Source organism: Myiozetetes cayanensis, unplaced genomic scaffold, assembly GCF_022539395.1.
Source record: "Myiozetetes cayanensis isolate MyiCay16 unplaced genomic scaffold, myiCay2020 scf5-8, whole genome shotgun sequence".
In the NCBI taxonomy this organism is placed as follows: Eukaryota; Metazoa; Chordata; class Aves; order Passeriformes; family Tyrannidae; genus Myiozetetes; species Myiozetetes cayanensis.
In genome coordinates this window covers 102,647,325-102,669,272 of record NW_026087742.1, presented here as the reverse complement: position 1 = coordinate 102,669,272, position 21,948 = coordinate 102,647,325, and the positions used below count along the sequence as shown (strand labels likewise).

The following is a 21,948-nucleotide window of genomic DNA, read 5'->3' as shown; positions in this document are numbered from 1 at the left end:
TGTAATTTCTCCCTAGAGCCTTTTCTTCTCCAGGTTTAACAGGCCCAACTCTCTTAGCCTGTCCTCATAGAAGAGGTGCTCCCCTCTGATCATCTTCGTGGCCTCCTCTGGACTCGCTCCTACAGGTCCATGTCCTTCTCATGTCGGTAGGAGTCACGACCCTCACTTACAGAGCTCTTTAAGCAAGGATTTGTCCTGTAAGGCACACCTGACACAGGAGATCCACATAGCTATTTAACCTTGAGAAACCACTATTTAAAGGACAATTTTCTGAACATTAGGTTTTCACTGACTTTAAGAGTAATCAAATTATTTTTTTATTGTCAAAATTCATTAGATATTTACATTCCAGACATCATGCCAGCAACAAGTGGAATAATCCCATTATGCATGTTTTCTGTCAAATAGCAAACGATCACAGTAATCACTTGAAATTCTTTGATTTCACTGCCAAACAAAATACTATAAATATTAAGCATAACTACAAGCAAACAGAGGATGTCAATAGACAATTTAAACCTATTTGACACCCAGTATTAGGACATGTATAATGAAAATCAATATAAATCACTTAACTGTTTTCGTACTTTGTCAGGATGCTTATTTGAAAGCCAAAGGGCTTTCTGAAAAAGCAGTTTTTTCATAGTTATTAAAATTTGATTCTTGCAAAAAGTATTATCTAACAAGTTGGATTTTTAAAATAATTTCATGGAACTTCTCTTCCTCATATTTATATTCATTCTTTGAAATATAAAGTACCAAAAGACAGGTATTAACTTCAATTTGACAAACAAAATACACTGAAATAACTGAAGTAAATAAAGGAAAAAAAAGGTTTTAGCTCTAAAATAAATTTAAAGTTCAGATTTTTTTTTTTGTTTTATACTTTGATTTTTCATTTAGAAGACATCACCTTAATAACAGTTATATGTGATTAATACTTCCCTATAGCTTTAGATTTAGGTATTTGAAAAATTTAGTCAGTTATTTCTATAGTCAATACAAGTGGTATAAGTATGATGAGTTACATATGATGTGATATTGATATGTATGTCCTGTGTTTTCAACTAGAGAGCAGTATATCAAGTGTGGGGAAAAAAAAAAATCAATAAACAGTAAAAACAAAATGTAGTATCTTCAGAATTATTTATCTCCTAAGTAAGAACCACAGTGAGGAATAACACCTCTTCCCAGAAAAACAGATTCCTAGAACTGGACAGTAATTTCCTCATGACAGGGGCCAGAGTAGAAAAGGAATGACTTAGACGCCTGTCAAATTCTGCAGTATCTATAGAAAAAATGAAATATTTGGGTTCTATAAACTGAAGAGTGAATGAAGTGTACCTTTGCAAAGGTACCATGTGTGGTGCTACCACATTTCTAAGAAAATCCTAGTTGACTTTCCCTGGGGAAAAGTAACACTAAAATACCAGAAAATTACCTGCATACAATATCAATGATGACAACTATTTCAATTCTATTGTTGATAGGACAAAGAAAAGCACAAGCAAATGTGTGACTTAATCTATGACTTAGTCTAGAAGTGACTAGACATATTCACTTCACCCTATTAAACTAAGTCTTAGCTCCCTATGATCCTTTTCCTTAGAAATACAATCAATACTTATTTTTTTCTGTACATCTGAAAATACTTAGCTTCACTGATGCAAAAGCCAAGACACCCAAATCCTACATTAAAAATTCCATCCAACTGCGTAAGACAGCTCATGTTAAGGCTTGTCAAAACATTAGTATTAGTGTTAGGGATAAGATCTGATCCTTCCATGAAATAAATGCACTGTAGATGTGCTACAAAAACTATAGTAAATACCTAGCCAACTGGAAATTTTCAAGTTGACAAGGCAACTTTGCTCTACAGCACCATCAGAAATTGTTGGAAAAACTGGCTAGCATAAGTACTGGATGTTCAATTATGTGCTTCTTCAGATGTGTATATATTTTGATAGACAAAATTTAAAAAATCAAAAATGTTTTTCAAATTAAATTGATGTAATAAGCTTTCTTAGTGTAGAAAAACAAAGAAATCAGTCACCAACTGTACATGAAAATATACATGGATACAATACTTATGAAGAATCTATATGGCCAAAACAGTATTAAAATTCACGCAGACCTGCTTAAATTTATCAAATTACATTGCATGGCTCAAAAGATAGCTTCTCATCAGTTAAGGTCCACATATGTACAGTATATATCATATCAAACTTAGCTGGAGGGTATACTGAAATATTACACTAATTTGTGCAGAGGAGCTCACATGGTGTACAATGGTTTAAGGGTAGAAGTGGAACCTCGTGCAGAATGACAAAACACACTTCTAACAAACGACTGCATTAATAATGGCAGGATAGGATATTTTTTTGTCTGTTAAAATGTTTGCAAGAACACATGTAACTAATACCATATATTGACTTTCACTACACTTAAGAAACTTTATACTTTGGAAAAAGAATAGTTGCTTTATGTACTGACAGTCTGTTCTTTTTTCTTACCCAGCCTTACCTCAGAAAAGGTATATTCATTTTAAGAGTTCACTAATCTTAAATAAAATCACCAGGAACTAACAAGTATCTTTTCCCACAAAGAGCAATGTGCATGGTATTATTATTTTCTTGCCTATCATATCCTAAAGATTTGTTTCACTTTAATTTCCCAACTTTAAAAATCTGTCTTTAAATTAATCACTCAAGTCATCCCTATGAGAATTTCACATGCTTGTGTTTTCAAAAACCACATTCTACGCATTCCAGTAGGTTTGGAAAGTAATAAGTTTTCCAGTTTTCAGGAAGTATTATTGACCTGAAACCCACAATGGCACATTTCCAACTCCCTGCATCTCTTTGACCTAAAACTTCTATTATACTAAACCCAACTGTTTATTAACAGATCATTGGTAAGCAGAAAACACCCTAACATATTTCCCAAGCCACAGCTATTTAGCCTAATTTGATACCTCCTGTAATACTCAGACGATTGGGGCTTAGTTTAAGACTTCAGAACTATGTGGTTTCAAAAGAGAAAAGGAAAATTTAGATGTTAGAATAAATAATGATTTATAAAAACACATTTTTCTACACATTTCTTCTCTACACATGCTAATGTGCCATGACACCTCTATCTCCAATTGACACAGAACATAGTTATACATACCACAGTTTGGTGGTTAACTTGAATCACTTCATCCCCAGCATGGATTTTCTTGCACCGATCTGCAGGTGACTGAATTTAAAATAAAAGAGATGATCAAGAATACAGTTCTTACCGGTCATCATCTCTCTTTCAGCAGTATGATTTCTAAGCTATGTAAATCAGGTTAGATTGATAACGACATTCTACTGTGAAATAAAGAATTAAAGAAATATTTAGTAAATCCATTTATTCTTGTTGAAGAAAAATGATCTGTACTATTCTACACAATAAAATCAAATGTTAAGAAAGATATGAATATATATGATAACCAAGTCCTAAGGATTTCTTTTTAATTCCATTCTGACAAAAGGATGCTTTAATCTGCCTGACATCTCTTAAAACTTGAAAGCTAATCTTTGGCTGAATTTTGAATCTACCAAGAATACCTGGCAATTCCTCATAAACAAATTTCTTAGAATTGCCTTTTTATTCTACAACATTTCAATATGTTGCAGAGAACTTTAGTAAATTGCTGATCTGCAAAAAGTACACAAGCAGAGAAGATTGGATTATATATCACCTAGGAAGATCATGGAAGTTGATGGCAACTTTGGTTTTGGATCCCTGTTAGGGTGAAAGAAATGCAAGCATAATAAAAATCCTACAAAGATGACACTTTTTAAAAAGCAAAGTAGTTTTCTTCTTTGGTTTTGCCTCAAAAAAACCCTTAATAACATCATCTAGAGAAAATGCTCCAGGCCTGAAATGTGGACTGTTTGTAATAACCTGTGTACTATATCCCCATTCAAAACATATGTCCCATAGCTATGCCATAACTTTCCAGTACAACTGCACATAATTCATGATTTAAGTTAAGGACTGTGTTTAAAGAGAAGATATCCAAGAGAAACGAGAGGCTGAAAGAAGGGTCACTCACGACTCAGTCCTAGGAGACACTGCACAGAACAACCTAAATCAAACTGGGCTGGTAAAATGTAATTTTACTTACATAAAAAACAGCAGCCTTGACTTTTTGGCACTACTTCAGCATTAAAGGTGTTGGCCGAGTGACTGGGGGAAAATTTTAACACTGGTGATTATGTTCTAATAATCTGTCTTCTGCCTGGCATTTCAATAATCACAGTTACTCATTCATACCTCTAAAATCTTTATAATCCTCCAATGTAATACAGCTCTTTTAGCTCAGATGTAGTTACACCCAAGACTTTTAAAATATAAATGCAAGTGAATCTTGTGTCATTACCTTTGAACTCTGTAAGAATTTATTATCACACAAACTTTCCTTTATACTGTCTTCAGCACTTGCAGTTTAAATCTTGACAAAACAGTTATTTGTCTTGACATTTTGCCAAGACATTAAAATGTGGTCTGAGAACAAACTGGAAAATCTATGATTAAAAAGCCTCATTGCAATTATGCCTCAAACACACTGCAAGGTGAGGTAAAAATAATTTATAAAAAGTGCCAAGGCTGTGGTTTTATGAAGGGGTTCCAAGTCCTGCTCCTTACCGCTTTTTCCTCTCCAGTAAAGAATGGACCTTGCTGTAAAATAGTATCTTTTATTGTAACTATCTAAGGAAAACATAGAAGAATTGATAAGGTATTTCTTTTTTAAATGTGTATACTGATCCTTAGGCACAAGATCCATTCAAGAAGTCCCACCAGGAGGAACAAAGTGTGTCACATCATAACTGTATCTTCATTAGCTGATAATGTGGTTCAACAGGGAGCGGAACAAGAGACGGAAGTATCTGTCACTGAGGGTTACACACCAATACCTAAAAGCTGTTCAGAATCTGCTTAGAATTTCTTCTTCAGAATAGATTTAATTTTGTCCTTTAGGCTAAATGTTGTCTTTGTCCTATTCCCCCAGTATAACCACACTGTCTGAAAGTCCAGTTTAGACACCCTGGAGCAACACTTGCTGTGTGCCCAGAGACTTTAGTGCTATTTCTTCTAAAAGCCCTGTCTTCCTTGAGATTTAAGGGTGCCACACAAACCCAACCAGTGCAAAGTAAATGGGGACACTGGGAGCACCCCCTTCAAAGCTACATTCCTCCTGGAGATGCACTGCATGCTATTTCTTTAGAAAAATGCTCTTTTCTATTGGAAAACCAAAGGGCAAAATGGTCTTATTTGAAAGATACCTTTGGTTTGTGAATTAAAATAATCTCTCCAACATGGTCTAAAAGGGCTACTATACAAGAAACCTAAAACCTCTTGCTGGACCAATACACCCTTTAAATTTGTTACTCCCAAAAAAAAAAAAAAAAAAAAAAGAGACAGAAGACATGAACTGGAAAGTTCAGCTTACTCTAATGCTACAGGACCACCAGAGAGAAGCAGTGACCTGTAAGGAAACACTGCTCTCTCACTGTTAAAGCTTCAGAGCTCAGCTGCTTTGATCTGCAGGGCTGATGGGTTGGGAGAGATGACTCCTAATGCTGAACAGCAAGCTCCAAACTGTAATGGGCTTTGCAGCTGGACATCAAACATCTCGAATGGCAAACAGAAAAAGCAGAACTGTGGTTACAAAACTACTATCTTAGGTTAACATTACTGTGCTGCTGTGTTTAATACAGAGACATTGTGCTTTTCTAGGACCTTTCAGACAAAAAAAGTCTGCCAGTGTCTCACTTGGAAGAGAAGAATTGGACAGAAAAGGGACAGAAAATTTTGTTCAAATGTAAGAGAATTTGGATTCTTATTGTTTCCTAGAAGCTAAACTGTATTGCAAGCAGCAAACACGTCAAGATAAGCAGGTCAGATCACATGTGCACTATCATGATCTTGCTCTGGCCATGCTGCTTAGATGTTTCTCCTCCCATCTATCAGAATCAAAACTCTGTGTCTGTCTGTGTGTGTGTGTGTGTATGTTAAAGGAAGCAGCTAGCGACTGTGTTCTTAAAGGCAGGAGACACCCTGCTTTCTCTAAAGCACTACTCATTTTCACAAATGCTTTAACACACAATGGCTTTTTCCCTTGACAACAGAGTGCAGTTTCTTGGTCGACTGTGAGCACCTCCAGGGTGTCACAGTGAGTGAAAGAGTCAGTAACAACAGCAGAAAAGTCATCATGACTGAAGCTTCCTGACATAGCTTTAAATTATATTCATGAATCACAAAAGATAAGAGTTTTGAGGGAATGCATTAAGATTTTATTTTTATCTTTGCCTCTGGGAAATTAAATCCATTAGTAAGTCATGGAGAGAAATTGTTCCTTTTTTAATCCAAGAGAAATTCAACCGTAAAAACCATTCTCTTTATTTCATGTATTTTCTAGATTAAGCTCAACTATGGTTCTGTTGGATTTGTTTAGTTTTGCTAATCTCACTGATGATGTCTCTAGCTGTAGGCCTGATTCCCCAGAATTTTCATTTAAAGGATGAATTTATTTACATTTTCCTTATTTTAAGAGAGGTAGTATTTACATGAGTTCTACAACAGAATATCTATATCTGTTGGTTATAACCCATGAATATCCTGCCCACAGCAGCAGCAGAAGACAGAAAGGAAAAAGGCTATCAGATTGCAGCTCCTATGAAAGGATGAAAACAATATTCCTATTTTATTGAGATGTTAACAGAACCTCACGGCAGATCAGATGCAGCAGCTGTAAATACTATATAGGTAGTTTGCATTTCCCACAGGATGATACACTAGCAGGATAAAACAAACATTTCTGACAGCTTTATTTCAAGAAAATGCCATCCAACCCTTTGAAATGAATTGCCTAAACCATTATGGAACTGTTCAGTGTTGTTTAGTGATTCTTCCGTATTAATTGAAGATCATGAATAGAAGCCTTTTCCCCCCAAATTATCATTTTGCTCACCTCCTAACAGACAGCCAGTTCTCTAAATATGGTGTACAAGGAAAGGAGGTTGTATTTCAAAGGCTTTTGAAAAGTAGTCTATTATGTTTTACTTGCTCTTTAATGCCTTCAGTGATAATTAGTACACTGGTAATAAGTGTTCCTTTCCATAGGTATTACTCAGAAGTTCATGCAGAAATATATAGTTATTTGTCAATGTAAAGGGATGCCCATTTTCATGCATTCATTTATTACAAAATAAAGATTGATAGATGGAAAATATAAAAGCTGTTTGTCTAATTCTGCAGCAAACTCCAGCATAACAACCTAAACATAATACAGACATTTATCTTTTATTCACAGAGCAAAATAACTCCAAGGCAGTTGCTTCCTGTCTTGATCAACTGCAGCATTTTAGATGTCTTGCAAGAACAAATCAAAACTGATTCCCCTGGTCCTTAACTGGGAACAACTCTTTCAATTCTGAGGTAAACAAGCACAAGCATCCCTGCTGTCCAACATGCCATCGGTCCCCAACAGCCAACCAGCACACGTTTGCAAGCAAAACGTAGTCTATAGCAAAGGGAAAGCATTAACCACAGGTAAGGTCAAAAAGGTTTCCAGGCCTGAACATACAGTTTTAACAATACTTACATTTTCTGTTGTTCCAGTAATTACATGGAGACCATCATATGTTGACTTAATGTACATACCCTAAGAAAAAGACATCATGGGAAAGAATTTTTAAAGTGTTTCACAAACCATCACCATCCAAACAAAACTTGCATATCTCTAAAATAATCTCTCTTTTCTTTTTGCTTTCTTTTAGATTTATGGATTTTAATATATGCCATGAGGAGAGTGCTTTTTGATACACTTCAATAGGAACGGTCCAAATTATTTTGGCTAATTAGGAAGAGAAAACTAAAGCTTTTACCACAGTTGTGTCCATAAATACGTCCCAGTTTTTTCAATACACTCCTTCAACTACAAATATAACACCTGTTTACAAAAATCCCCAAAATTACAAACTGCCTTAGTATGACCAATACTTCCATTTTGCTTTAAAAACTACATTGGGTTTTAAAAGATCTGGAGTCTCCAGTAGGCAACACTGCAAATGTAACTTTCAAACTGTAAACAAACACTCGGAATGTGCCTGCAAAATGGCTGCAAGGTTTTCTCACAGCCCCACTCATCTCAGTGGACAGTTCAGCTATGAAACTCAATGATACAAACTTAAACACCAACTTTGTTAGCTATACCTCTTCTTTTAAAAAATACAAAGAAGGAGGGATAGCTTATGAACAGACAGAAGTTCCTGCATGGGTAGTCTAAGACAGTGTCTCAAATATGCTTTTTCATCAAGCCTTAATTCAAACATTTTAACAGCATCCACTATGATACTGAGAGAAGGAAAAAGAAGACATAATTGACAGACACTGAGCACTCAACAACTTCTGAGGACTCTTCTTTCCCCCAAACACTTCACAGAAAGCAGGTAAACATCCTCTCCATAGACTTTTTCTCCTTTTAATCACAGTGCCACAAAGAAATCTGTTCCTACCTGAGGAACAGAGTTCACTTACTAGTGGGTAAGTATGGTACAGAGGCAAAAAAGATGTATCAAGTTGGACTAACCTGATTTGGGACTAGAACTCACAGATATTTTGGTAGCAGAAACAAGGAAGTACACCTCACTTAACAAAGTGGATAATATCCTCAGTAAAAAAAAAAAACAAATAGGGCCTTTATGAGTTTCTCAGAATAGGGGGCTCAGAATTGAACTCCAGTTCTGTTCTGCACAATTACATAGTGGTAATGGCATCAAATCCAGTTGTCATGTTGAGCTGCCACAGCAAGAAGGTAACGAATCAAGAATCTGATCATCTAGGTAACAAACCAAGCTCATTACTACACAGTCAGAAACCCCTAACATCATCCTTAAACTTTCAGCGTCTCTATGTACCTTCAGTAATTTGTCCTTTGATTGGCTCCATCATGCAGTTTCCACTTAATTATCTCAAACATAGAATGGCTTTTTCATACATTTATCCTCACAACACCCCTGTGAGGTAGGGAAACACTAATATACACACATCTTACAGAAAGTGTAAGGAGCCACAAAGGGGGCTGAGATATGTTGGTACCTGTTATTTAGCACATACACCTGCCCTCAAACCACCAACAATCAGGGTCTAAATCCCTCTCAGGATCCAGACCTAAGAGACCGGGCAAATACATCCTGCAACATGGCAAGAGCTAAAATCACACTGGTCACGGTGACAGGAATACTGAGTCCCCACAGAGAGCAATTCCTGAAGAAATTAATGAGTTACTGCTTTTAACTTTAAAAATTAGGGTGAAAGCCGAGGATACAGTCTCACGTTTAATGCCTATGCAGTGTTTAGTTTTGTGCAAAGCATTATTCCAAAGGATAATAGCATCATCCAAGTGTACCATCATGGTAGAGTGCAATTCACATCCAATCTAGTCTTTCCCACAAATTTAGAAGACTTTGAAAAGAGAAAAGAGGAAAAAGAACTTTTGCAGAATGCTCTTTAAAGGATAAGATCAAGACTTTGCACACGTTAACAATAAGAGGGAAGAGAGAAGCTGAAAAAAACCCATCTCAGATTGTATTTATTCCACATGTGTAAAATTAATAAATGTTACATTAGTACCATGTCACATTAATTTTGCAAGAGCAAAAATTAATAATTCTTGTTAAAAAGCAGCTTTTAAATGACGAGAGGTAACATTTTGCAACAGAAAACTGAGTCCCTTTTCAGCCACGTTCCTCCACCCCTCCTTTTAAGTGAACAATATATGGGATATGTTACAGAGAAGAGAATGTTTCTGGCTTCAGTTGTTTTATTTGGAATGAAAATAAGAATACCCAAAGGATTTACAAGTTCTCCCCTCTCTGCCTCCTTGTGGCTGCACAATATCAACAGTGCTTTTAGCAATCAAGAATACAGGGAGATCAGTGTGCACTGTTTTCATTTGCACTGAAACAAATCGGTAGATACACATCTTAGGTATTCAAAGATAATGCCATGGTCCCTAATAATTTACCAGAATCACTTACATCAAATGGAAGGAAAGATAATTCAGTTTATATGACTAAAATAACCATAAGCTAACCAACCTAGTAATCAGGAATAAATGTATGTCTAGATTAAAGAACAAGTAAGCCATGCTTAATTACATGTGAGATTATCCTGATCAGTTATGGGTAGAACTCTAAATCAAAGCAATCATTACATTTTATCTTGGTGATTCAGTTAAGGGTTAGAAAAGAGACCTTGTGACTTTTTCTTTTTTTTTTTCTTTCTTTGGTTTTGCCTTTTTTTCTATAAAAATAGAAACAGAACATGATATACTTTTAAAATATTTTGTGCAATGCTGGATGGGAAAGAAAAGAAGATACTAATTCCATTTTATCACACACATTTTTACACTCTGACACTATTTTAATGGAGCCCTCCAAACATGCCTACACCTCTTTAACCCCAAACAGCTCACACAATCCTGTTCACAATTATTTCCCAGCTCCCCCACTATATCAAACAAAAAAAAAAATTCAGGAGAAATATTAGGAATAGTAGTACATTGGATTCCTGGAAAGGGAATGACTCCAAAGGGAGTCATCAGCTGCCATACCCTGCTGTATCTACAACTTTTATTTCATGAGTGATTTTTTTACATGACGTGTCTTATGTGTTTGCTTCAATAGGCAAAAAGGAACTCTGAGCAATCACTCTCATGTTCTGGTGAATTTATCTTTGCATTTCTAAATCTAGTAAGCTTGAAAATCACATCACAGTACCTTACCTGACTGGGATTAAAGTGATTATATGAACACGAAAAAATTTGAATTCAAGATTAACCCTTGCTACAGTTGTCTGATATTCTGTACTATAATAAAAATAAAGATAAAATAGGAAGTGACTGTTGCAGAGAAACTACCCAAGGAAAACTTGGCTTCCTTCTTTTTGTCAAAATACACTCACTGTTTTCAGTCAAGCAGCAATATTTTTGTTTCATGGGAAAAGAATTACCTAAGCTAGCTCTTTGTAGAACATCAGTAGTGTAAAAACACACAAAATTAAATTCTGCTTATGAATACAGAGGAAACAACTTTGAAACCCACAAAAAAAAAAAAAAAAGGGAAAAAAAAGGAAACAAGAGAGGATCACACATGGGAGCAAGTTGGTGATTGCAAAGCTGACCACATTAGTCAATTTTATGGCTTTTTAAATAACTTTCTACCCTGAAAACTCTTTTCACCCTTACTGCACAGCCACTGCGGGCTGTATCTCTTCCCCCAGCAACACTCACTGGAGAACACTTGACTGCATCCAGTCACATACCCACACCTGGGAAAGAGACCAGAGTTAGAGGGGGGAGGGAAAAAGGGGAAAGAAAACCAAAACACCAGTCCCAAAACAGACCCATAACACTGTTTTACCCAGTACACAAGACGTTCCCCACATCACAACAACATTTTCTGCTTGACAGGTTTAGTTGCTTGACAGGTTATTTAGTCATAGGTGGTAGCTAGTTTTAATATCTATATGACATGGTAAATCCTGCAACACATTTACTCGTTTCTTCTGCATTCAGGTATTGGTCTGACAATTTACATTTACCTCTGACAAATACTTACGTTTCCACAAGAAAAGATCAAACACAGAGAATGAACTATTTGTGCTGATTAAACCATTCTGATAGTGCTCCAATCTTTTTTAAGTTGTAAAAACTCCACATGTTTTCTTAATTCCATCATATATTTACCATGAGTTTAGGGAAATACATTGTTTTCCAAACTTTTAATTTCCTTCTCTTCTTCTTTCCTTTTTCTCTCCCAGATTTACTTTTGCTTCTTAACTATTGAATTTGAGACATGTTAGATATTCTGTTTATGATAGGTGACAAAAAAATCTTCCCAGTTAGCAGCCTCCTTGTCTTTTTCCTTCTGCTTGAAGCCTTTCCATCTTTATAGAACATTTTATTTAGTGCTTAGTAGAGCCAGCACAGAACTGTCATGCAGGTCAAAAATGTAGAGGAAAGTTGATTCTTTTTCCACCTCCATCATTGCACAAATCCTGGAAGGTCCAGCAGTAATCGAGCTTCCCACTCATCCAAGTGCTTGTGATGTGCAGAGAATATTCTCACCTCCAAGCTCCACCATACATTCTCACACTGACACACTTAGCACTCAGTGAGGCAGCACTGATATGCATCCACTGTATCTTAATTGAAAGATGTTAGTTAAAAAAACCAAAGAAACAAAAGCCCAACAACCCAAAAGGTATAAAGCACCAAGAACAATGTGACAAAGGTGATCTGTTAGCAAGATTGGCACTGATACAAAGAGAAAGGTTATGATATTCACCCTTCTGGTGCAAATATACCTTCCTTGGTGCCTGCTCTGGAGAGCTCACAATCTACAGGAGATGGCACAATGCAGAGGCAACAGAATAGTGGAATACAGGTAAGGATGAAGGGAAAAAATATGTGTCAAAATAGCATTGTATTCTTCTAAGGCTTGTATACTGCATGACTGCTATCTTCCTTTTTAGAAAAAAATACATATAATTATTTTTATGACAATGACATGATAATCATCAGTCAGCATCAAGACCCTGTTGAGTTGGTTCATGAGCACAGGAAAAGAAGAAACCTGCCTGAAGAGTTTCCAGTTTAAACAGACAGACAGAGGGTGTAAAACAGAGGCACAAAGAAGGAAAGATTCTTTCATCAGCTACCCAGCAGGAACAGATCCATGAAACACATTCTTATTTACAAAAAAAACATTCAACATTTTTCAGTCACTAATAGTTAACATCAACCAACACAAAGACTTAAATGAGAGGGAAAAAACACACCAAAATAGCCACAAAGACAGAAAGAAAAAAATTAAACTTCAGATATAAATGGCCAGAACTCTTTAAAAGGTGAGCAAGAGAAAGGGGAAGAAGATTTCCTAATTACAACAGAAGATAGGATTTTAAAAGGTTGAATGCAGTGAAGTGGTATAAGAGTTAAAATTACAGGAGTAAGGGAGGGAAAAAGAGGGAGGGAAGAATCCATGAAAAGCTGATATCCTGAAGGACAGTTCTGAAATGGATTCAGAGATAAAAAAGAAAGCCAGTGGAAGAAGGGAAAACAAACTGCAGACTAAAACAAAGGATGAGGCAATATTTACTCATCCAAGTGTTTGGGATTTTTCTCATATTTTAATAGTGATTTTCCAAAAGAATGGAAAATTAATTTAGAGTACAATTGTTCTAAATACTTTGGCATACCAAATTTGTCAAAAAAACCAAATCAAACCAAAACCCAGCAACAACCAACCCACAAACCAAAATATTCTCCAAAAGTAAAACATCCAGACAACTTCAAGAGTACAGATCTTTGAGAAGATTCAAGAAAATGGAATAAGTTTGGGCACAAGTTACAAAAGCTCTTTCTTTAGGCAAAAAAATATTTAACAGTAGTCTGATCACCTTCTACTCTATCTTCAAAAATTATGGAAAGTGATATTATTAGAGATGTAAAATCATACAGCTGGAATTGTTATGAGTGTTGGCTTATTCCATGCAGTGGGTGTTGGATTACTCGAGTAAACAAAAGATCAGTGGTCAGCTCTTCAAGAACAAACACAGGATGGCTGCACTGAGAGCCTTTACAAGCACCTGATTAAGAATGCAGAGTTCTTGCAATAAAATTCAATGAGTTACTTGTCAGCAGTGCTACAGAGCCCTTGAATAACATAAAATAGCTTTATAACCCAGAGATACTATGAAACATTTTCCAGAATTTGACAGGTTTTGTGCATAAGCCCACACAAACTTCTTGGTTGAGTTGATCTTAGTAATTTAAATCCCTTCAGACTTCAAGATCCTAGAACAATCTGAACCATTTTCCAGAAACTGGTATAAATGGCAAGAACTTCTTACTCATTTCTCCCTGTTCACCGAACTCTTTGCATACTTCAGTCAGCTTTACAAAATACATCCCTGTTGGCCTAGCTGCATGAGAAACCAATCTAGCATGGGGAATCAAACTGTTTTCAAGCTTTAAAACAGGAGAGGCTAAAATGTCCTATTCCTTTCCATATATTCAACTGATTTTTAGGAAATCACTTTCTCATCCTGGATGGTGGGTTTGATTAACTGCGTACTTCTTACCAGCCCTTCACTTGGCTTGATGTTTGTCAGCTGGATCACTTCGAGATGGGCAGACTGAGAAACCAGTGGGTCAGAAGAGAGCGAGATAATGTGGTCACAGACTCCAGAGAGAGTTTTACACTGGAAAAGTAAAAAGAAAATGTCACAATAAGCACTGCAAATTATTTGTGTATCAACATACAATTTAAACCATTGTGGTTTTTAAGTATGTACAAGGCAGACAAAAATAAGGAGGAGAGGGAAAGGCCTCAGTGAGCAGTGCAATATAAAATACATTTTCAGTGATGACCTCAAACTAACACAGCACCAGACCAGGGAAGAAAAGAGGCAAATGCTTTTGCATCTGAGCAGAGAGAAAATGCGACTGTGTGAGTTGCTCTCACTCGTCCTCTGGGCTGTGATCAAGCACAGGGGGAGCCTGTGGTGAGCTCCAACCCCCAACCTGCCCACATCTTTTGCAAAGACAGTAAGTGCCCCAAACCCCACTAATTTCCATTGAATATGCAGAAGTTCAGGGCAGACGAAAATCAGGCTCTTAATGATGCCAAGTAACTCCCATTAACTCTGAAGTTTACTCTATACTAATAAAACGTGCTAATTGTCTTTGGACTGGATTTCTCATGTTCTACAGCTGCCAAGCATGATTTACTATTGCAGATATGAAGATTACAATAAATCACCACTACATGATGGGATAACTCTTATACCTGTTATCGCGGGCAGTCTCTTTGCAGCAAGACAGAAGAAGTTTCTAAAAAGGCTGGGACTGTCAAATTGGTACTGTTTATCTCCTGATCTCTCACTCCCTGAACACCCTCTTCTCAGAAGCAGAAAAGCTGTGAGGCTTTCCTATCTTTCTCTCATATTTTTGTAAGAAAGTGATCTTTGAGACTTTCAATGTTTTCCGTGAAGTTCTCTTTCAGCAACTTTAAATGATTTCCCTGTTCAGGTTTCCAGATACAATTTTGTCAGCAAATTCAGGGATTAGGACATTCTTCTGGCCCCAAAACTGCAGGTCTCTCCAAAATCAATTAAGAACCAGCTTAACTACTCTCAAATTCAAAAGATGAAACCTTACCAGTCTCCTCAAAAGAGTGAAACACAAGTGCACAAAACTGTTGCACCAGTCAATCTTTCAAGATTGCAAATTATTGTTCTTACAGTAAAAAATATCTACAACATTGTTATGGAAAAATAATATAAAACTGGATATAACCTCCTTGCCAAATTACCATTATAATTCCAAACAACAATCTAGAAATATCTTATGTAAAAAGGAGAATAAAAAAAATAAGTTATAAAAGAAAAAAAGAATAAATCCAATTACAGTGAAATCTCAATCCTGTTACAGACCAGGATACTGGGATTTTCTCCTCTTCAAATTATTTACAAACAGTTAAAAGTTTAGGTTTCTATATAGATCAGTTATTTTATTGAGAAATAATGTTTCAGGGTGAAAAAACAAACCAGAATCAAATGGAAAGTATAATAAAATTTTTATTACCAACATGACCTTCTTCCAGAAAAAATACTACTTTCAAGCATAGCCACACACACCACCCTTCTGCTTTGTCATGATGCAGAATCATTACTGAATAAAGGAAGCCAAGAAATATATAAAACAAGGTCAAGAATATTTTGGTTTTTACCTGAAATAGGAAGAAGTGAAAAAGTGAACTTTATTGAAATTAGGGTTTCTTTTAATGGCTTTTGGATACACGAAAATCGTGTTGAGCTGAGATTTTTAAAACATAAAAATTATATAAAATTCCATAATAAAAATGAAACCTTAGATTTCTGTTAGTTTGGGTTTTTTCAATCAGTGTTGGCATGCTATTTGTATTTTCATATCTCTTGTAACTGCACTGACAATTATTGAAAAACTGTTTAAAAAATTATAGAGCACTCAGTTCTCCATATGCAAAGTGAAGAAGCCTAAATTATAACTTACTCTCTGCAGATGAAAACAGAATTTTGATATATCTTTAGACTTGTATTCACCTATTCTTCCTATTAATCTCCTCTAAAACTACTAAATTTATGGGGTTCTTAGCAGTTTCAGAGAAACTTTCGCTGGTAGCGAACTATTTTTCAAAACTGTTGCATTTCAGAGAGATGCCAAAATGCACAGAAAAGGAGTGTTCCTACCACCCAGCACAAGGTATGCCAGTCACAGACATGGCTCCTCATTAAAAGAAAAGTCCTCAGCTGCCTTGACAGAGGATAGGGAAAGGTGAGGAGTTGGTCAGGTCAATGTGGCACAGAACAGAAGCCCAAGCTGAGATGCATTAAACAGCTCCCTGGAGCAGCTGCTCTCCCTCTGCCTGTCCATAAGAGGGGTACAGTAGACACTACACAGCAGGCCTGTGGAGATCTGTTTTATTGACTGCAATCCTAAAACAAGGTGGTGTGAATATTCTCCAAGAGGAGCTCTGGGAATACTGATGTCAAAATCACCAAGTTACTAGGATAAAAAAAAAATCTCCCATATGCCTCAATGCATTTCTAAAAGATTACTGTCTTTCGGGTCTTGCAGCTTCCTTAGATATTCACACTGCAGTCCAACAGCAAGTCATCGTACCCATTCTAAGCAGAATAAATGAGCCACAGCAAAGTCTCTAGAGAAGACCTTTTGACTACAGGATGCACTTTCGGATTAAGGCTTCAAATTCCATGAAATGACCTTTCCAAAACGTAAACACTCATTCAACATGTGGGGATGCATACACAACTACCTTCCTAGAAATTATAAGTAGGGCAAAATTCTACTGCATTACTACAAAATATTTTCCACTTCATGAGTACCCAGAACTCACCACAGTGAAGACAAAACTTTAGGACAGATAACTTCTAAAGCTCGATTAAATGTTATCAGGTTTATTACCCTGTATTAGTATCAGAGGTGACTGGGAACAGCAAAAGAAAACAGAAAGTACAAAAAAAAGTAAAAACTAAAATTCTTGAATTACTTCTCTCAGTTTCTGACCAACAGAACCAGCTATATTTCTTCTAATAGAGCACTAGTGGGCCCGAGTGACTCAGTAAGACATGCTATAACTACCTGCACCCATAAGGAGAACTGCTCAACAAACAGCCACTCTGGATAATGAGACCTAATCACAGAATCATCTGCTTAGTAATTATGGAATAGTTCTGTCCAGTAAATTCATTTAATTGAAAAATGTTTTATTTGTGTGTCCTTTCCTTTGGAGGGGAAAAGATGTTTCCCGTAGGAGGATTATGAATTTAAGACTCACTGCTATTGCACAGCAAATTGGCACATTCATTTTACTTGGACTTCCAAGGAATGACTAACTAATTTGGTTTTAATTAAACTGCTCTTCTAACTTCAGAATACTATGCATTTTATTTCAGTTTTCTTATTCTGGCATAGTTTCAAGACTTTGGGAACATAAAGTAATTTTTTTAAATTAGGAGCCTGGGTTCTGCCCAACCATCCAAAACTTGCAGTTGCTACAAGAAAATAACAACTCCTTTACTTTCTTCTGAAAGTATAAGAAGCCTGCTTGTGTTACATACTTACAGAATCAGACAAGTTTCCCTATAAACTATTGGACACTTAAATATTTTTGGTTATATATTTCTTGGTTAAAGAGTTGAACCATAAGCAGAATCAAGAATCTATTTGGCTTATGTTAAAGGCAGAGATTATCATGAACTCTGAGCTTGTCCAGAGCCAGTGAGCAAGGAGCCCACTCTTACACAGCAGATATTCCCTCCCCCCTGCAAAGAGAGGGTACACAGGCTCTCACTGGAAACACGTCCAGAGGCTGATACAGGCAAAATAATGCATTTTTCCTTGCCTTTACTCTCATGAACATCTCATTTGCAGTTTGTGGGGGTTTGCTTGAGGATTTTTTTGGGGGGGAGTGTATGTCTGCGAAGGATGGGAGAAGGAGGAGGTAGGAAATTCAGGCCCAGGCATATATCATAGCCTGGATGGCTCTGGAACATATTTATAGGGTACAGCTGTGTCAGTTTACAAAGGCTTTTAACTAGAGGCTCTGAATGCAGTTACCATCCAGTGCCTTGCCTGTGCCTGGCACAGAAGCAATGTAAATTTAATAGAGACAATATGCTATTGCATTTAGAAAGTTCCCAGGTAAACCACCTGTGACTTCCCTATGCTCCTCTTCCTAAATAGCTCCTACCAAGGCTCATCAGGTTCATCCCGTATTCACTCAAGCAAAAATCCTGCCTAAATCTAAAGTTATATTCTGTGTAACTTTACTTCTAGCTTGACTAAATTTTCCCTAAAAACCCCAGACTTCACTCAAGCTTTCATCTCAGCACATGCAAATCCAATTTGAGAAATTATACAGGTAAATCCAGGGGGGTTAATATTAGTTTTTAATTATTAATTATAAATAAAAAATAAATTATTATTTTATTTTATGGGAAAAAATGGACTGATTTTGCATATAGGCTAATTTGAATAGAAGAAATGCTACTCATTTTGTTCCAAAAAACTTAAGAACACGTTACTTCTCCACATAATTATTCAGGACAAGCTGTATCATAGATGTGTATTTTAGTGGCAGTAAAATCAGATGGTAGTACTATCTCCTCACCTCTTCTCTCTAATGGTAGAGTACCTTTGGATGCTTTGTAAAACTACACTTCTGTTTATGAAAACATTGTTATCTTTTGTAACTGCTGACTGCTTACTGCAGTGCAGTGTGAGTTACAGTGAGAAGCCACAGGAAGCTGAGGATCCACTTGCTCCCACAAAAATCAGCAGGCATTAAAAATCACCAGCCTTCCTCAAGCTGCACTCAGCTTCCAGTGTGCGAGGTAGCTGAACAAAGGGAAAGAATTTGTCCACACCAGAAAAAAAGTTACAAATTATTAATTGAGAGAAACCAACAGATTATTACATGTTCTCCTTTTGTCACACAGTCCTTGCTCTCACTATAAGCCTTCTAGCAACAACTTCAATTCTCTTTTGCAGTAACTCATTACTGCACTTCAGTAACAAATTCTCCTCTCTATTCAAGTGACACACTTATAATTGCAGATTGAAGCTACATCGTAGTCTTTATGTGCAAAGCTAAATGATTCAAAAGAGGGCAAAAAATATCACCGCATAGCACCTAGCTGTTTGGTAGAAATTCAAAGGGAAACATTATCTTTTCCCCAGGAGGCAAGTACTTTATGGCCCAGAGCATGAAGAATGACAGAAAATACCCAATTTCTATATGTATTTTTGGACCATAGGGTACCAATTTCTAACAGTTTTCCCACAATTGCTCCTTCTTTCAGCCAGAGGGATGAGGTGACTAAATTAGATTTGTGCTTGTTCCAATTCTCTGTGGCTACTTCAATATCTCCTGGGTAAATGTCTTGTCTTCTGCAGCAGAGCGCAAGTACCTAAGGGCATGGCCTTCCCTCAAACCCTCTATCTGTTCAAATCAGGCAGCTCTAGGGTCACCAAGCATCTCTGATCAAGCAAACAGACTTACGTTTGTCCCTGTCCTTAATTTTACCCAGGCTAGTAACCAAGCTTAAATCTATCTTGCCAAGTATTTGGCTTAAACACATTCCCAGGGCTGAGGGCAACAAAAGCACCAGCCACCCTCATCAGGTTCCTCACCTATGTCATTTGAATGAGGGAAAGGATACCAATAAGACATATGGACATTCAAGGCTAAAAGTAAGACAAAACATCTGGGCAATGTTAAGTTTAATCTGTTTGGGAAAAAAACACAACAAAAGCAGCTGTTACAACTGTCTGAGACAAACGAAGTCTAATCATTAAGCTTCAGCCAAAACTAATAATAATTATTAAAGCAATTTTAGTCCAAAACATTTGTTGTATTGTATGGAACACACCAATAACTCCAGCAATATTAAAACCAAGTGGGCCTGAACTGTAATTTGTACACACATGAAGTTTAAACTGTGAACTATATCTTATTTTGGATGCTAAAGGAGAGGCTGCTATTAAGACTGAAGCTTGCTTGGTTTAATTTGCAAGGTATAGACTCCTGAAAAAAAGAAGGTGGTTAGTTTTTCTTTTTTCTTCTGTCTTTTATAGGACTGTAAAAATGATACCTTTGACAATGTATTTTTAGTCCTTTATAGTTCTATAACAAATATTCAAATGTGGTGGGCAGGAGCAAATTACCGTCACTGTGGTTTCAACAAGGTTCTTATCAAAAGAACATTCTGATCCATTGCTTGTTCTTTTCTCTTTCAACTTAATAATTCTTTTTAAATTTAAATGGCTCATTTGTTTTTAAAAAAACTTCTGAATGTTAACTTCACTCAGCAGATTCACTTTTTACCATTTCCCAACTCAATAAAATTGTATGTTCATTCTGCAGGAAATGCAGCCCAATTTTAAAAGAGAAAAATTCCTTAGGAAAACATTCTCTTTTCTTATGCAATTAAACTAAAATACTTGAAAGAAATACTATTAACATTTTTCAGTCATAACTTATTATTAATCTGACTGGAGCCCACTTTCTATAATTAGTCCTTCTTGCTTTGCACTCCCTTTAATACTCTACTGCTTCACATGGATTAATCTGAACTGGACATTTCCATCACATACAGCCTTGAACAGCTGGATGGAATCAATGAATTATTTAAAAAATTATTTAAAGCTCCATTTACAGTTTTGCAATGATTAACTTATAATTCCCCAAATAAGCAGATCTGACACTCTTTAAATGGTTTTTAATGTTTTACAAACATTTTACCATCTTAAGCTAAATCAATATAAAGATTCTAAATATAAACTAGCAAGAGCAGAATAATTTTCAATTTTTAAGTAAATATCACACCTGTGGCTTATCCTTTCATATTTAGGCTCAATGTATTTTAAACCTGTTCTTCTAAAATTAATATTTTCTATAGCCATCTATTTCTGTTCATATTATTTTCTGGTTCTATTTACTTTCTGTTTATATCAACAAATTATTATTATTTATTTATTACAATGCTTACTGAGCAGAAGCTAACCTGGAAAAAACATATTGAGAAATGAAGTGGCAGAAATATGAAGCATTTCTCTGTATGCATGAATATTTAAGAAATACCAATATTTTAATGAGCAAACCCCAACACATTATTCATGTGTGGTTTTATGCTTCTTATTCCACAGAAACCAACTGTTTCTGTGAATGAAGTCACAGAGAAAAATTAAAATATCAAGAAATACAGTTGTCTGTAAAATAATTTCTTCAACACTCCTACAATTCTAGGGTAAAAAATTATAGAAGAGACATTTTTTCCCCAGACACACTTTGGAACTCCATTTAGAAGAAATAAACAAGTTTAAGTAGGTAATTTCTTCTTAAAACTTCGTAATTTTTCAATCAGACCTTTTTCCTTTAGATACATTTTATGTGTTTACTTGAATAGCACAGATTAGTTTACTACTTAACCTAATACGAAGAGTGGCAATCAAAAGGTTTTTCTGAAGCATTTGAAACTTGAATTGCTTGGAGCAAACAAAAACATTTCTCTCTGGAATATAAGCTGAAGGTATAGAGGTCTGTCTCCACAGAACACCATTTCTTAAAACGTATCAGTGATACCCAAAGAGCTAACATAGGAATACATGAATTGACGTTAAAACATACTATCTTTGGACAAGGTGATTCAGCAATCTCCACATGAACGCCCACACCACCCTCAAGGAAAGAGGGCACTCATCTGCTTTTCAAAAGAAATTACTGTCTTTAGAATACGAACACCTGAACTATTTTTTGGCCCTACCTAATTAAAGCCAACCAA

General features: G+C 36.0%; 1 protein-coding gene across 7 annotated transcripts in view; it reads right to left on the bottom strand.

The window, feature by feature from the left end:
• The window catches only part of CNKSR2 (connector enhancer of kinase suppressor of Ras 2), a 207,917-nt gene that overhangs the window by 107,899 nt on the left and 78,070 nt on the right, over positions 1–21,948 (bottom strand). For 4 of the 7 annotated variants that reach the window (XM_050332517.1, XM_050332515.1, XM_050332520.1 and 1 more), the window contains exons 6-8: positions 14,185–14,304; positions 7,640–7,699; positions 3,172–3,240 (exon numbers count right to left, since the gene is read on the bottom strand). In XM_050332517.1, the coding sequence (XP_050188474.1) occupies positions 3,172–3,240; positions 7,640–7,699; positions 14,185–14,304 (249 nt within the window). The remainder of the gene's footprint in view (positions 1–3,171; positions 3,241–7,639; positions 7,700–14,184; positions 14,305–21,948) is intronic. The other 3 variants (XM_050332516.1, XM_050332518.1, XM_050332519.1) reach the window with 2 other exon arrangements.